This window comes from Dermacentor andersoni, chromosome 8, assembly GCF_023375885.2.
Source record: "Dermacentor andersoni chromosome 8, qqDerAnde1_hic_scaffold, whole genome shotgun sequence".
Classification (NCBI taxonomy): Eukaryota; Metazoa; Arthropoda; class Arachnida; order Ixodida; family Ixodidae; genus Dermacentor; species Dermacentor andersoni.
The window spans coordinates 98,424,683-98,440,685 of record NC_092821.1 but is presented as its reverse complement, the minus strand read 5'-3'; the positions used below and the strand labels follow the sequence as shown (position 1 = coordinate 98,440,685).

The 16,003-nt window shown below is 43.7% G+C and overlaps 1 protein-coding gene across 11 annotated transcripts in view; it reads right to left on the bottom strand.

Annotated features, from left to right (window-relative positions):
• The window catches only part of LOC126528887 (uncharacterized), a 160,932-nt gene that overhangs the window by 75,508 nt on the left and 69,421 nt on the right, over positions 1 to 16,003 (bottom strand). For all 11 annotated transcript variants that reach the window (XM_055069753.2, XM_072289826.1, XM_072289831.1 and 8 more), the window contains 7 exons: positions 12,052 to 12,147; positions 11,193 to 11,288; positions 10,921 to 11,016; positions 8,842 to 8,937; positions 6,950 to 7,045; positions 3,503 to 3,598; positions 1,628 to 1,723 (listed from right to left, as the gene is read on the bottom strand). In XM_055069753.2, the coding sequence (XP_054925728.2) occupies positions 1,628 to 1,723; positions 3,503 to 3,598; positions 6,950 to 7,045; positions 8,842 to 8,937; positions 10,921 to 11,016; positions 11,193 to 11,288; positions 12,052 to 12,147 (672 nt within the window). The remainder of the gene's footprint in view (positions 1 to 1,627; positions 1,724 to 3,502; positions 3,599 to 6,949; positions 7,046 to 8,841; positions 8,938 to 10,920; positions 11,017 to 11,192; positions 11,289 to 12,051; positions 12,148 to 16,003) is intronic.

The following is a 16,003-nucleotide window of genomic DNA, read 5'->3' as shown; positions in this document are numbered from 1 at the left end:
GGTCCGCCGTTGTTAGGGTAAATTTTTTATTCTCGAACGACGTCCTAGCGACGTCCTCCAATGCGAAAAAAAAAGACATGCCGCTGCTTGACTTCGCCATTCCAGTTAACATAGTGCATCCTTTCGTAGCTCTCCAGCCAGCTTTCCGGGTCTTCAATTTATGAACCGCGAAATGTCGGTGGCTCCCTGGGCTGATGCAGCGCGATCGGTGTAGGCGGCACTGAGGCATTCATTGTGACGGCAGTAGTAGCCGTGTAATTTCTGGTCTTCTCGGCAAGAAATCCGACTGCTTGTCTCGCGCCCCTATTGACCCGCCGCTGCAAGACGACCAAGACAAGGATACATTTATAGGAACAATAAGAGCAGATGACTTTGCCGAGCAGCAGCGAGGAGACCCGAAGGTATTTAAGAAACCTCGCTGAGTACTTGGAAGACCTGCCCTGGTGGCGCAGTGGCGATGGCGTTGGCCTGCTAAGCCTGAAAGTGCGGGATCAAATCCTGGCCGCGGCGGCCGCATTTCGACGGGGGAGAAATGCAATAACCCCAGCGTACTGTGCATTGGGTGCACGTTAAAGAAATCCAGGTGGTCCAAACGAATTCAGAATCCCCGACTACGGCGGGCCTCATAATAATACAGTGGTTTTGGCACGTAAAACCCAAGAGGTCAAATTTTTTTTATTACTTGGAAGGCAAGATTGACTGTTCCATGTGTATTTAGGCCCGGATTTTGTTCGTTTTCTTTGCGAAACGACGTCCTGGTTGATTGTCACCGTTATTGAAGAATCACCCTTATTTACTGATATGCATGTTCGCCCTTATGTATGATGCCCCGTCTTGGGGTTATTACGGCAATAAAGCGAACTGAAGGCTAATTGACCATTTTTCACTAATTATATTTCTGATTACTTTGACATATTTTGAAATTTATGACTCGTAGGCAGTGACGTTGTTTGTATACGTGACGGATACTCACGAAATATATTAGTCACACTTTGTCGCATTGTCGGCACATCAAGGCTGACGTCATAAGTGTCCAAAAAGAAACAAATTTTGTTGAAAAGTTCAATTGGAACCGAAGGTGAATTGTACGAGATGTTTCCTGCTTACGAATGTGTTGGTTATACAAAGAAAAGGCTGACCGAGTTTTGAGCGTGGCCTATATTTTAGGGAAGAAAGAGAAAAAGAAAAGCTGGCTGACGTCATGCCTGTCCCAAAGCTCACAAGGCATATTCAACTACAACTGATTACAATGATGACACCAGTTTCGAGACGCTTTCCAAGACGCTTGACGAAATACATTGGTGTGCCAGTTGTTGCTTTTTACCCTCAACCGTCAATGTCGTAAGCTCAAAAACTGGTGATAGATTCAAAAGTTGTTCCAAGTGAATGTGCCTCAAAAGCTCACTGGCTTCAGTGCGTGAATTTCAATGTGTAAAGTTATGCGGTTAAAAAAGAAAAGAAAAATTTTGTTAATTTGCAAATTCAGCAGTTTGAGCTAGTGTGCAAGAAATGCCCTCCTCTTCAGGCAATCCACGAAAATTAAAGCTGCGCTGTCTGCCACGAGTGATTTTTATAAATTCTGGTACTTAACAAAACACGCAATATAAAGCTGCCATACAACTCTTACCCATGCACACGGCATAGCCGTCTGCGAATTCACATGTCATTCCCATCGATTTGCATGTTTCCTTTTCTTCCTCGTTGCAACTGTTTCGTACTGGATCTGCGAAAAGAAGTCTGCCATGAATTCGCGAAAATTATGCCTGAGTCGCGTTCTAGCCGACACGGACAGCGATAAAAAATGCCAGGTCTGCCTTTGTGCTAAATGCTTTGTTCTCCACAGGCAAAACTGTACTACGAGCAACCACGCGATATGTTACTAGCACCTTTCTTGCCTTCTTATTGACCGTTCGGTTACAAACTAAAATTTTTCGTTTCACTATGCTTTGTAGTCTCTTTCAAGTTTCAAGTTTATTGCTTCATTCACTAGTGGTACATATGTGCAGTAGAAGTTATACAGAAAGAGGTCCCACAGTTAGAAACTGCAGCGGGACCTCTTGTTCTTAGTTACATTATAATATATAAATAAAAAGGCGTCAATTGCGGTTATAAAAAGAACAGATTACACAATTTCTACAGTGTTAAAGTAATAAAACCTATGGCAACACATCACAACATAAAAAATGGGCATAATAAGCAATATAAAAATACTTCAAAGAATAGATGCAGTTTACAAGGTATTGGTATAAGCTCTCAGTGAACGTTGGTATGACGATAATGTAGGTGAGGATTTCACGTGAGCAGGTAAATTATTCCACATTTTCACACTAGCAAAACCAACAGTTTGCTATAGTTGCTGCGTGATTTTGGAAGTAAAAGGTTATTTTGTAAAGGGAACCTGGTAGTATTAGGATTAGCAAGACTATTCCTGCCAATGATATAATGTAATTGTGGTTTTTTAAGAAGGCGGTAAATAACGATGCTGTGGTTGTACCAGATAATTTTATTTATTTTGAGGATACTTAACTCAGTGAAGATAGGGGTAACATGAGCGTTATAAGGAGCTGGAGCGATGATACGGACAGCGTTATTTTGGATGCGCTTTATTGGATAACGCCTGATGAGCTTCACACTAGGCAATTTTAGTTTAATATCGAGATTGTCCTTACAATATCTAGGTGAACGGCTAATATATATCAGTGTTTGGTATGGGATAACACAATGCGAATTGCGTGATCGACCATGGGACCAGACGCTGAGGCGCTCTTAAATACATGCAATGTTAAAAAAGTTTGCCTTCTTTTCTTTTCTCGTGCAAGAACTCAATAGAAATAGAGCGAACGACCTCTTTTTTGTTTTAAATCTACGATAGGGCCACAGCTATCTGTGACGGGTTCGACTCCGTGTTTGTATCGTTCACTCTATGTGTTCGAAGTTCTTCGGCTTGTTTTCGGGGCAGAAAAATATTCTATAATGTGCAAACTACACTGCTCCATCATTTTTGTTGAATAGTGTGGCTCTAAAGCGGTGAATAATATGTGAGCGCTGATGTTGTTTATCCTCAGGTAGATCTCAAATTGGGAGTGTTAGGCAACGAGATTTACAACAACCTGTATATTGAAGCAACCAAAATGAAAGCTCATAAACCGTGTAGATAGCGTGGTACAAATGGCGTTGTAGTTAATTTGCGTCACGTGAGAGGCGGAGAAACTCCTAAATATAACAGTGCGACATCTATTGTAGCTGCGAATGCACAATTTGCACGTTGATATAGGTTGCGCCCAACGTTCTTTGCGAATGCGGTACGTGTTGAAGGTCACGGTTTTGTGTTATATAATTGCGGAATACTTGACCGACACTCAACAATTATACTAGTCAGACTTTGTCACGTGCATCGTCGGCACATCAAGGCTGACGCCATGAGTGCCCCAAAAAGACATATTTTCTCACAAATTCAGTTGGAATCACACGAGCAGAGGTTTAGGAGAGGTTTCCTGCTTACCAGTGCACAGAACAGCACCAGTGCTGAAGTCGCATGCATTTCCCAGTGACTTGCACTTTTTCTTTTCCTCTTCGTTGCAGCTGTTTCTTTGTGTATCTGTATGAAAAAAAAAGAGATTGAATCAATTTAAGCTAGCCATTCACATCTACAGCTCAAGCATCGGTAATTTATTACGAACTGTTTCACAAAAACCTGTGCCTGAACGTGCCAGTTAATGGCAGTTCTATTACTAGGCGTTTCAGACTCTGGTGGAAGAAATTCAATGCGCTGGAATGATCACTCATGCATTTTTTCCAGTGAGTTTGCGTAATCAATTAGAACCCAATCTCTAAGCGTACACAGTCAGCCACGTGACCTTCATTTAAGAAGAAAAATCACATCACTTGCTTAAAGGGACACTAAAGTGAAAAATGATTTCTTCTGCATAAGTAAATTACCGTTCGACAACACCAAAAACACCACTCTTACAACGATAAGACGTTTGGTAAGTCAGAAAAAGCGCAAGAAGGATATACGGGCGGCGACACCTGCTTAAGTTCCCGCACCTGGGGGCTGTAACGTCTTGGATTTTGATGGCATCTTCTAGGGCCTACTAATTATATATAGCGGTACAGATTGACTACGTTGTGTTCTTAAGGAACGAGATAATAAACATGGCAAGTTTCGGGAACCTTTATTCAGCCAACGTGGCCCAAATGCGAAAACATATTTTGGAATCCCTGACGCCACGCTCACGTACCGGCGCTGGGGTTTCGGCGCGAAATTCAAATACTGATACTTGGACCTTCATTTTCTCAACTACTAATCAAACTATTTTCTTAAATGACTGCCTGCAGGGTTCTCAAGCGATGCTTCATTAGTCTAAACTGATTTATTGTTTCGCTTCAGTGTCCCTTTAACGTGCACACAGGTATTTATTGCCTATATAAATCACGAGGAAAAGCACTATGCTTTCACCGTCCCCGATAAAGCGTGGCGTATGTCGAACGCCCCATCAAACGTGGCAGGGCCTGCAGTAAAATCGTCACGTATAACGCGGTCTGCACACTGAATTGAAGTGATGCCACATTGAGCATGCAGGGGGGCTCATAATACCAGCAGCTCAATACCTCCGGTTATCTTGCCGCTGCTGAAAAAAACCGAGGAAATCTTTTTTTTTTGCGAACACGAGAGTGTGCACTCCGTCTGAAGGTGATAAAAAGATAAAATGATGACTTTTAGCGTCTCAAAGCTACAAAAAAAAAAAGAGATGAGCGACACTATGTTGCTCTGGATTAATTTCGAGCACGTGAAGGTTTTCTTTAAGGCGTTCCCAAATCTAAGTACACCGGCGTTTTTTTTTCATTCTGCGCCCACCGGAATGCGACCGCCGTTGCAGAGAATCGAAACCACGTCCTTGTGGCAAAAAAAAAAAAAAAAAATGTCACAGCTACTGAGTCACCACTGTTTCCAAAATAATGGTATGCGTTGCAATGAGCCGACGGAGGGAGTAAAACATACGTTCACTCGGTCCTGGGGTCAGTACGAAATGCATTGCACTATCGAGCTTTGGGTTCCTTGCCAAACGTTTTTCCCAAAGCAAAGCTTGGCAAAGCTTTTGGCTCTGCGGTAATACTGTTACACACTCCCTGCACGTTGATGCTCATCGAAGCGTTTATTGAAGCGCAGTCACGTGACGAATCCGATGTTGCGGCAAGGGCAAAACAAAGGAAACGTGAAAATGTGCATACGACAATGTTTCCTCTAGCCGAGGGTATCGGTTACACGTTAGGAAAACGGATTCATTGGCATTTCATTGGCATCACAGTTAATTAGTTAACAAAACGTTTTCTGTATTGAAGCACACAAGTAACTGGAACGCCAATGCATTTATCCGCAAAGTTACGGAATATCTCGAAACTGTTGTAGTCCTGAGAAATCGGTAAAGTGGATCCGCCTTGCGAACTCCACGGCTAAGATTTGTAAATTGTAATATGGGCGATAAATAATTAATTAAAAGGGTAATAATTGATTTTTTGCTAATTAGTGGATTATGCATTTCATTTCTTTGTGCAAGTTCTATCCGACTCTTCGAGTAGACCACCTCACGAACTAGAATTGCACTATCTGCGGCAGGCAACCTTTCAAAAATTTTGAAAGTGTTCGCTGAAACACCCTGTATAAGTTTACTTTGAGCAGAAACCTTCTTGTGATGTACATACACACTTTATTTAGTGTGAAGATAGGAGCAGTACAGACTGAGAAGCAATTTCCTGATTTTTTTCAGGGATATTGCTGTCAACAATTTTTGCTTTGTTTGAGGAATGTGTCTGAAGAAACTTGCTCAAAGCGTGAGCGCCCGATATTGGAGGTCCTATTATTCGACACCTGTCAATATGTTTCGCTAACGGAATCATTTTATTTACATAAGACTTGACGGAACATTTGCAACATCATCGAACAAATTCAAACTTCTATACGCTTTCCGGAAAAACATTCGGTAGGGTTGACACTATTTCGTTTGACGTTCAGCCTGACAAACATGAAATAGAGCGAAGAAACGTGAAGGCACTGACGATAGTATGTTTTCAACAACCTGCCCTGTCACTTCTCACATGTCGCGCTTTTTTGCATGACTCACAAAAGGGATCAATCTCAGCCGAATTGAGCGCCTCATGTGAAAAAAGTAACGATTCGGTTCGCACATATGTTCGGAGAAACTGAAGTGTTCGTGGGTGCGGAGAATTGTTTATTTGTCAGTGTCGCTCTGTGCGCCAAGAAGTCGGTGGAACAAGTTGTTTTTGGCAATTCCTGCTCAGTGCTTTACACTATTCTTCGTCATTAATAACAATAAACGTTATGGAAGCAAACATGTGAAGGTCCAGTCGGTGACCACACCAGGCATGTTTCAGAACACTTGCAGACTCGCGAACACATGCACCTAGTTCGCGGGAAAGGTGCCGTTCTTATAATCAATGACGTCCCTCGCTCACTTGCGTCAATATACAATTCACGCACGTATATGCGCACGTAGACACTAAAATCAGATTTAGCAAAAATGGAAAGAAAAAAACTCTGCCCAAGTAGTCTGTGAAGTGTCTGTGGAGAACAAAGAGGATTTTATGAAAAACTTAAAGATATGTAAGCGAAAACTGTGGTCGCGCTGTGGGTAAATAAATCTCCCCGTGGGCTTTACTGTTGTCTGGTATAAACACGATTGTTGGCGCTGCAAAACGTCTTGTGAGGAACTCAAGACTTTCCTAGCTATAAAACATCGTAGCGCCATATTATTCTACATTCGCACACGTGACGGAGACCACCTCGTTCCCTACTTCGGATCACTTCCGAATGTCGTGTAAATCAATTTCTTTCCGCGTTTTCCTCCCCGTAACAATAAAGTTTTTCTATGCACACGGATAGCTCTGACTCATCATAATGCTGACTACCGTCCGCCGCACAATTGCTTACCGATGCATGACGGGGCGCCGCCTGTGAAATCGCATTCTCTTCTGGTGGCCTTGCAGATTTCCTTCTCTTTTTCATTACAATTGTGCCGATTATTATCTGTTGGAAAGAAGAAATAAAACTGGTTGCATCTTCGTCACTAACGAGGTTATCGAAAAAAATACGGCAGAACTCGTCTCGCAATGATTGTCTAGCGTAACGCGAATAGTGATCTAGAAATAGAGCGACATGCCACAGGCCCGAAGTCACCTTTGTTTAACACTTGCAGTGGTAAGTTTTTTACTGTTTTGTTGCTTGGGCTGTATACCACATAATCCTATATCGTCCCATTTTGCTATGGCACTCGCTTGAAAAAGTCGCCCATGAAGGCATGGTGACGACTGTATGACGCCGATGCAGCGGCGATGAAACGACGAAGGAATGACATTGATCGAACGGCAAAGGCGTAAAACCTCTACGGTATGACGACAATGAAATGTAGACTTCTAAATTGTGGCGATGGAATAACGATGACAACGGGCCGATGACCGTATGGCGGCGATAACGAGACGACGGTAATATGACGGCAATCGGACGAATGAGCGGTAATGACGCGATGACACGACCAAGACAGCATGCCGACGATGATATGTCAAAGGATACATGAGAGCGTTTAAGTGACGACGAAGAAATAACGATGATTGCATGACAACTGCGGCATAATAAAGACTGAATGGCGACAACATGGTTACTATAGAATGACGAACTGGGAATGAAGTCGGTAGATTGGCGAAATTTGCATGGCGACGACAACATTACGACAATGGGGATGACGATGTTTAACTGACGATCATGGTGAAACGATAGCCTGGTGACGATGGCATCACGACAAAGGTATGACGACAACGATGTGACGGGAGCCAGATGTCGAAGCTGTAGTATGACGATGGGACGACTGCGATGGGACCCGGACGATGGCATGACAAAGAATGCATGACGACTGTATGATGACGATGACGTGACAACGACATGAAGACAATGGAATGACGACTAGTGTATGACCACAATGGCGTGACGATACCGTTTCACGAAACCTTTATGACGACGATTGCATGGGGACAATGGTGCGAGCACAATGGTATGGCGACGACGGCATGATTAGTGTCGGATGGCGAAGTTACAATGACGACGATGGAATGACCGGGGCGAGTTCTCGACGACAGCATGACAACGAATGCATGACGGTGATGCATTGATAACAATGGCATGACAATGGTGTGAGGACAAAGGGATGACAACGAGTGTATAGTGAAAATGGCGTGACAATGACCATCATGAAACGTGTATAGCGACGATGGCGTGACGACAAGAGCATGACAAGAGTCGGATGACGAAGTTGCAATGACCTTGATGGCATGACTGCGAGAGCATTACAACGAAGGTCTGAGAATGGAGGCACGATGGTGACTGCTTGGCGATGACGCCATGAGAAGGATGGCATAATCACGATGCGACGAAAAAAGATTGACATCGATGGAACGACCAACGACTCGTGACAAATTAACACAGTATAACCGGCCTTGGTTGCTTAGTGGCTATGGTGTTGGGCTGCTAAGCACGAGATGCAGGATCGAATCCCGGCCACGGCCTCGGCATTTAGATGGGGGCGAAAGGCGAAAACACCCGCGTAATTAGATTTAGGTGCACGTTAAAGAACCCCAGGTGGTCCCAATTTTCGGAGTCCCCTACTACGGCGTGCCTCATAATCAGGCAGGTGATTTTGGCACGTAAAACCGCATAATTTAAATACATTTTTAATGCAGCATCGATAGATGGCAGGGCGAAAATACAAGCGTTCATTCAGCCGTCTTTGCCGTCATAAATTCAAAAGCTGCAATGCCGAGATTGCACTTTACCTTTGCATACGGGTGCACCGTCGGTGAAATCACATTCATTGCCATTGATTTTGCATGTTTCGTTCTGTTCTTTAGTGCAGGCTTTTGGCCTTTCATCTGTAAGATAAAAGTCGATAAAGGCTGAGATATTACAAATTTTAGACCTGCAGTTATCAGCAAAAAGTAAGATACTTTCGCCGATACGCCCACAGAAATTATGCGTGTACTGCATACAATGTTGGTGTCCGGAACATGGCGATTGTGACGTACTTCCGGATCCTACAATTGCTTCTGGCGCTTGCAGCGTACAAGAATAGGACCTTCAAGCTTGTGTTCCGTTACGCCGACGGAGCCGTCTCTGGGGGTGGGGGGGGGGGGGGTGGGGGGTACGCTTTGGACATTTCTAATAACTACGTAGCGCGTGCTTAATTTGCTCATCTGTAACTGCTGCACGACTTCTGTAGTTTTACTGTTTAAAAATTGAAAATACAAATTTTCTGCCGGACTGAATGCTCTCACATTTTGGCTGCTTGCTGTGGAATGCGTACGGTTTAACATGCCATGCATATTTTGAGCTCGAAAGCTTGGTGGCGTGGCTCCTTTGAGCAGCAGCTGAGGGGCCCTGTGGAAGTGCGGAGAGGTGGGAAAAGGTAGAGATACGAGAGCATGCAAAGTGTGAGAGAATAAGGTAAAATAAATGTTCACTAAACCTAAGCGTGTAAGCTTTGCACTCGTGGCATGCAGTCAGCAATTTTGAAGTTTGGAAACAAAAGTACCACTCTCTTTATGAGACTGCACTAACGAAGCTTTTATAACGAAGTTGTAAGCATCTAGTTAGTGGGAATTTTTCGTGGGCTCGTGCTCGCCCCAAGTACAGTACCGCCACCTAGCGGCCGCAGCCACTCAGACGGACTTCATACGGCAGCAGGAAAAGCGCTTTGTCTTTGAGTTACCGCGTAACAGAATTATCTTTTCACGTGTATTCGAATTACAATCAGAAGTTATCATGTGTGCAGCTTGTGTGTAAGCTATAATTTACGAATTTTCTGACGCAATTTACCTCGGAAAACTTAATCAGTTCATTAAGGCACTGACGCTTGGTAGAGGGCCTAGAATAATGAGGATGTGTGCTTTACTTCCGTACACCTGCCTGGGCGCGTGACTTAGGTCGATTTTGGTCGTGGTGCTTGTCTAACTTCGGCAAAAGTTTCGCTGTACATCCACTCTCACAGGGTGGAATAGAGTCGGACGTTTTTTAATGCCCCCTCAGCAGGGTTGTTACAATACGGCTGTTCTAAAACAGGATTAAAACCGCGCTAGTTAGTAAATGGTGAAAAGTTAGTGCCTGTGTGTGTAGGAGAGCGATAGAACCCAGATGTTAAAGCATGATATAAGTGCAATAACTCAAACTTGAAGAGGAATAACATACATTGTGAGAAAATAAAAAGCTGGGACATCATATTAATTAGTGATAGCTAGAGCGAAATGCTATGACGCTGCTTTTATGCCGCGTAGATTTTTTACTTGGCACTTTGCTTGCATTGCTGGCAGGATGCTTACAGAATACGTTCTGAATATGTGCCACCTGTTACTTATTGTTAGTATGTGTTAAGAAACTTAGTTGTACAGACACTTAATCAGAATGCAGAGTGATGTCATCCATTACAATGAGCACATCTTTGGAGGAAGGTGCCGCGAAATCAGGATCGATATATTTCATCATAACGTCCGCTAAGACAATGCAGTTCGCACGGAAGTTCACGACCTTCTCTATTATTATTTCTCCAGTTTATTTGCTTTTTCTTCCCGCTGTTCTTTCCGTCCTTCATTTCTCCTTCCCCCAGTGCAGGGCAGCAAACCAGAATTTTATCCGGTTGACCTCCCTGCCTTTCGCATCCCGTTTATCTCCCTCCACTAAGACAAGAGTCCAAGTCACCTGGAAATAGTAAATATTATTGTGAATTCTCAAATACTTGTGAATCTCTACTCGTCACGGATTTATCCTGCTAAAGAAGCCGAAATCAGCTAAATTCAATATAAATATGCTAAAATTGTAACGCTGCTTCCGAGTAAAGTCGTGATTGCACTGTGCGCACTTACCCACGCACAAAGCTGCTCCGCCTGGAATGTTGCAGTCTTTACCCAATACCTTACACTCTTGTCGTTCTTTGTCGCTGCACTTTGTGCCGTTGTTGTCTGCCACAAAATAAAGAAAAAAACGATAGAGAACATAGATTTTTACGAGAAAATAATTACAAGAAAATGCTACAGTGCCGACGCAGATACAACCATTCAGTGATGTTTTAGCAATCCCAAGGTGTTACAGAAAAAAAGGAGCTTACAATGAGATACGCTTGTCGACAGCGCCTTACCAATGCAGATGGGCGCCCCAGCAGTGAAATCACACTCAGTGCCGTATGCTTCGCAAATGGCTTTCTCCGTTTTACCACAGCTTGTGCGGTTTTTATCTGTCAAGACAAAATGGCATGTCATGATCCGAGCACGCACGCAGTGTTCAAATAATTGTAGGGTAGTAGTTATCATAGGTAAGTAAATGGTAACCCAAGTATAGTCATCATATTAGGTATGGTACACCTAACATACCCAGTAATACACCGAATACGCCGTTTACCTTCATGGTGATTTGTTCAAACTGTGCTATGTTCTCAGACAGTAACTGTTGGGGCGTCCTGACAGTTGCAATAAGGTGCTTTGGTAGCTTAAACCCAGCAATAAAGTTTCGGCACCTGAGTGCCGAGTTTCTGTGAAAGGGTAGTGCTACAGTATGCAAAGTTAGTTTTATTTTTACAAAAACATTTATAAAAAACTTTACGAAAAGTTTAACGTGGAGTCTGTGCAACCCTTTCTTGAATATTTTTGTTCATTAACGTTTTTCAGCCTCACAGTTCTCTAGAGATATTCTGTTCTCATCGCAAGACTCTTCCGTGTATTACAAGGTAAACGTCAGCACAACCAAAACACGGCGTCTATTTGATGCTCTGGGTCATTTCGAGGTGAAGCGGAGACTGGCCCAATAATTCTTATCCTTTCCCCCGCCTCTGAATGCTCGTTTTTATCTGCTTCTTGAAAACGCGAGATATGATTGAAAATATCTTGGAGTTGTTTCAGTTTCACATTTAGTTTATAAATCCAATGTTTAGCAGTAACTGGCCAGACCTTTCTTGTACCTAGACTAAAACAGTTCTGACGCACAGTGCGTGAGTTCCTTACCAATACACAAAGGTGCGCCGGCGCTAAAATCGCATTCCAGTCCCATTTCCTTACATGCCTCTTTCTGTCCCGTTTCGCACATTTCCGGTTTTTCATCTGTCCGAAAGAAAGAAAGAAAGAAAAAAAAAACTAAGGGAGTCTCACACGTGTGTAAAACGCTAAGGCGAAAGCCTGATTGCACACTTGCGACACTTGCCACACTTTTTGTAACGATACGTTTATGAAGCATTCTGGCAAATGTCCATCGGAGCGCACGACAGCACTCACCGAAATCGCCACACCTACTCTCAATGAGCCAGCGCCGTCAGCGCCTTCGCAGAAGGAGGGGCAGTATGGGAACGCTTGCATGATGGGCGGCATCGGAGCAAGCGGTGGAAGAAGACGACGAACGCGCGAGCAGTGGCACGAGCGCGAGCGGCAGTGTGGAAACGCTGGCATGATGGATGATGATGATGATGTGTGGTGTTTTATGGCGCAAGGGCCAGGTTTGGCCAAAGAGCGCCAAGACAAGTGGTGGTGTTGACGATGTATTGTGGATGACGTGCACAATGAACTCATCATGGTAGATGTGATGTGGCTGTAAAAGGGCCTAAAAACTTCCGCTGTAAGTGGAGTGGAATATATAGGTGCTAAAATAATGACGGTGACTGGGATGTGATGTGGGCTATGGCAATGGGCTTTCGTTAAAAGATGATGCAATAAAACATAACATTGACACCAGAGTTTCAAGAGAGCCCTTGAATGCAGGGCTGTTAGTCGTGTGCTTAAAAGTTGCCTGGCCAGATGATTTTCAGTGTGTCCGTTTCCGCTAAAAACACTAAGACTGTTTGCAGATTAAAAAACGGTTCATCGCTAAGAAAAAATGCAGGGTGAAGGGGTAAATTCTCGCGATATGCAGCAGGGAAATACTTTTTCCTCTCTGTTTCTATTGCAGGGCACTGAATAAGAACATGGAGGACTGTGAGACCATTGCCGCACTTAACACAAGTTGGAGGATCGCCCCCAGTCAAGAGATGAGAGTGGGTACCGTACGTGTGGCCTATCCTTAATCGGCAAAGAATTACTTGGTATTGGTATTGTATATGTGCTTCTGGTGCCCTCTTAGATATTTCTACAAAAGAGACGTCGCATTCAATGGTCTGCCATTCCCATGGTGGGAGCAGGCGAATGGGTGCCATTAGGACATTCTCTGGGACTAAGACGCCTGTTTCTTCTGCCAGTGTTGTCAAACGAAGGCTCAACGGAGGTCTAATAGCTGGGCGGTTACGAAACAATCTGGCTGTGGACACTTCATGAATAGATGAGTGAGATGGATGCTGAACATCTGATTTGACCTTGATAGCATAGGAAAAAGTTAAATATGTCCTTTGGAGGTGTAATGACCATTCATTACACTCCACATACAGGCTTTCTACGGGACTTGTCCTAAAAGCGCCTGTAGCCAGGCGTATACCCATGTGGTGAATGGGATCTAGCATCTTCAAAGCACTAGGCGCAGCAGAGCTATATACTATTGCTCCATAGTCGAGGCGGGACCGTATAAGGCTTTTGTAGAGGCTCAAAAGGCATCTCCGGTCACTTCCCCAAGATGTGCGGGACAAGAGCTTTAGTAAATTCATTGTCTTCAGACATCTCGCTCTCAGATATTTAAGGTGAGGGACAAATGTTAGTTTAGAGTCTAAGATGATTCCTAAAAATTTATGTTCGTGGCTGACAGATAGCCGTTGTCCATTAAGATAGATAGCAGGGTCAGGTAATATACCTCTCTTTTTCGAAAATAGAAGGCATGCGCTTTTTTGGGAGTTTAACTTGAATCCATTCTCGTCAGCCCACTTAGATATTTTGTTTAGGCCAAGCTGTATATGTCGCTCACAGATAGAAATGTTGCATGATTTAAATCCTATCTGTACGTCATCCACATACACTGAATAAAACATTGTTCGCGGTATGACGCTATAGAGGGAATTCATTTTTACGATGAAGAGCGTGCAGCTCAGTACACCACCTTGTGGCACACCTGTTTCCTGCGTAAATTGACGAGATAGCACCTTACCAACCCTCACACGGAACGTACGATTAGAGAGGTAGCTTTGAATCGGATTTAAGAGATTGCCTCGGACACCCATACAAGCCAGATCCCGAAGAATTCCAAAACGCCAGGTTGTGTCGTATGCCTTTTCCATATCTAAAAATACGGCTAATAGAAACTGCTTGTGCACGAAGGCATTACGGATATTCGCTTCCATGCGGACAAGGTGATCTGTCGTACATCTACCCTCCCTAAAACCACACTGCAAGGGGTCTAGTATTTTGTTGCTCTCAAGATAATGAATTAGGCGTCTGTTTACCATTTTCTCAAAGAGTTTGCATATGCAGCTTGTCAGGGCTATAGGCCTGTAGCTGCAGACCGAAGTTGGATCCTTGCCCTCTTTGAGAATAGGAATAACGATTGCTTGCTTCCAGGCAGATGGAATGTAACTGGCAGAGAATGTGAAATTAAAGAGTGATAGTAGTGTTTTGTGTGTTTCGGCGTGTAGGTGTTCTATCATCTCATAAACTATTCGATCGCCTCCAGGAGCTGATTTATTGCAAGAGTTCAGTGCAGCCTGAAATTCCACCATGTTAAATGGCCGGTTGTAAGGTTCATTTTTATTTCCTTCCCAGTTCAGAGGCTGTCGTTCCGCTTGTCGCTGATATCTTAGAAATGTATCTGAATAATGGGATGAGCTCGAGATGTACTGGAAATGTGCCCCTAGCGAATCAGCTTGGTCCTCAATAGTGTTTCCTTGTGTGTTTACTAAAGGTAGAGGGTAAGTTTGGCGGCTTTTATTTTGTTGACCCTATTCCAGGCTTTCCGTTCGTCTGTATATGAATTGATGCTACTGATGTATTTTTGCCAACTTTCCCGTTTAGTCTGGCGGCGTGTTCTTCTACCTAGTTACTTTATTTTCTTGAATTTGATGAAATTTTCGGCAGTTGGAGATTCGCGAAGGTGACTCCAAGCCTTATTTTGATTTTTACGAGCTTCTTTGCACTCCGCATTCCACCAGGGAACACGTCGCTTAGTGGGTGATCCATTTGATTCAGGGATACACTGTGACGCCGCATCAACAATAAATGCTGTCAGATATGCCACGGCGTCATCAATTGGAAGTGCAGAGATGTCTTCCCAGGTCATGCGGGTGAGTTCTTTATAACGCTTCCAGTCGGCTGACTCGACTATCCAGTGGGGGACGCATGGGGAGCATTGATCATGTTTTGTTGATTTTATGAGAATTGGAAAATGGTCGCTCCCATATGGGATTTTAAGTACGTTCCACTCTAGATACGGTACGAGTGTACCAGATGCGATGCTCAAATCGATCGATCAAAATGTGTTGTTTGCCACGCTATAGAACGTAGGCTCTTTATTATTTAGTAAGCAGGCACCTGTAGTGAAGAGGAAGCTTTCTACTAAGCGTCCCCTGGCATCACAACGACAACCTCCCCAAAGGGTGTTGTGTGCATTGAAATCTCCGAGGACAATATAAGATTCGGGCAGTTCACTAATAAAACTTTGGAATTCTGTTTTTGAAAGATGGCAGTTCGGGGGGATGTATAGTGAGGAAATTGTTACTAGTTTATTAAACAGTATCGCACGGACTGCAACTGCCTCTAGGGGTGTTTTAAGCGGTAATTGCCGGCAAGCAACACCCTTATCTACAATTATTGCCACACCGCCCGACGAGGCAAGGGCATCGTTGCGGTCTTTCCGGTAAATGGCATACTGTCGGAGAAAGTTCGTGTGTGAAGGATTAAGATTCGTTTCTTGGACACACAGCACCTTTGGATTATACTTATTTAAGAGTTCCTTAATGTCGTCTAGGTTGTGGAGTAAACCCCTGACATTCCATTGTATTATCTGTGTATCCATAATGTATTGTGTTTTGTGCTGTGTGTCTAGGAAATATAG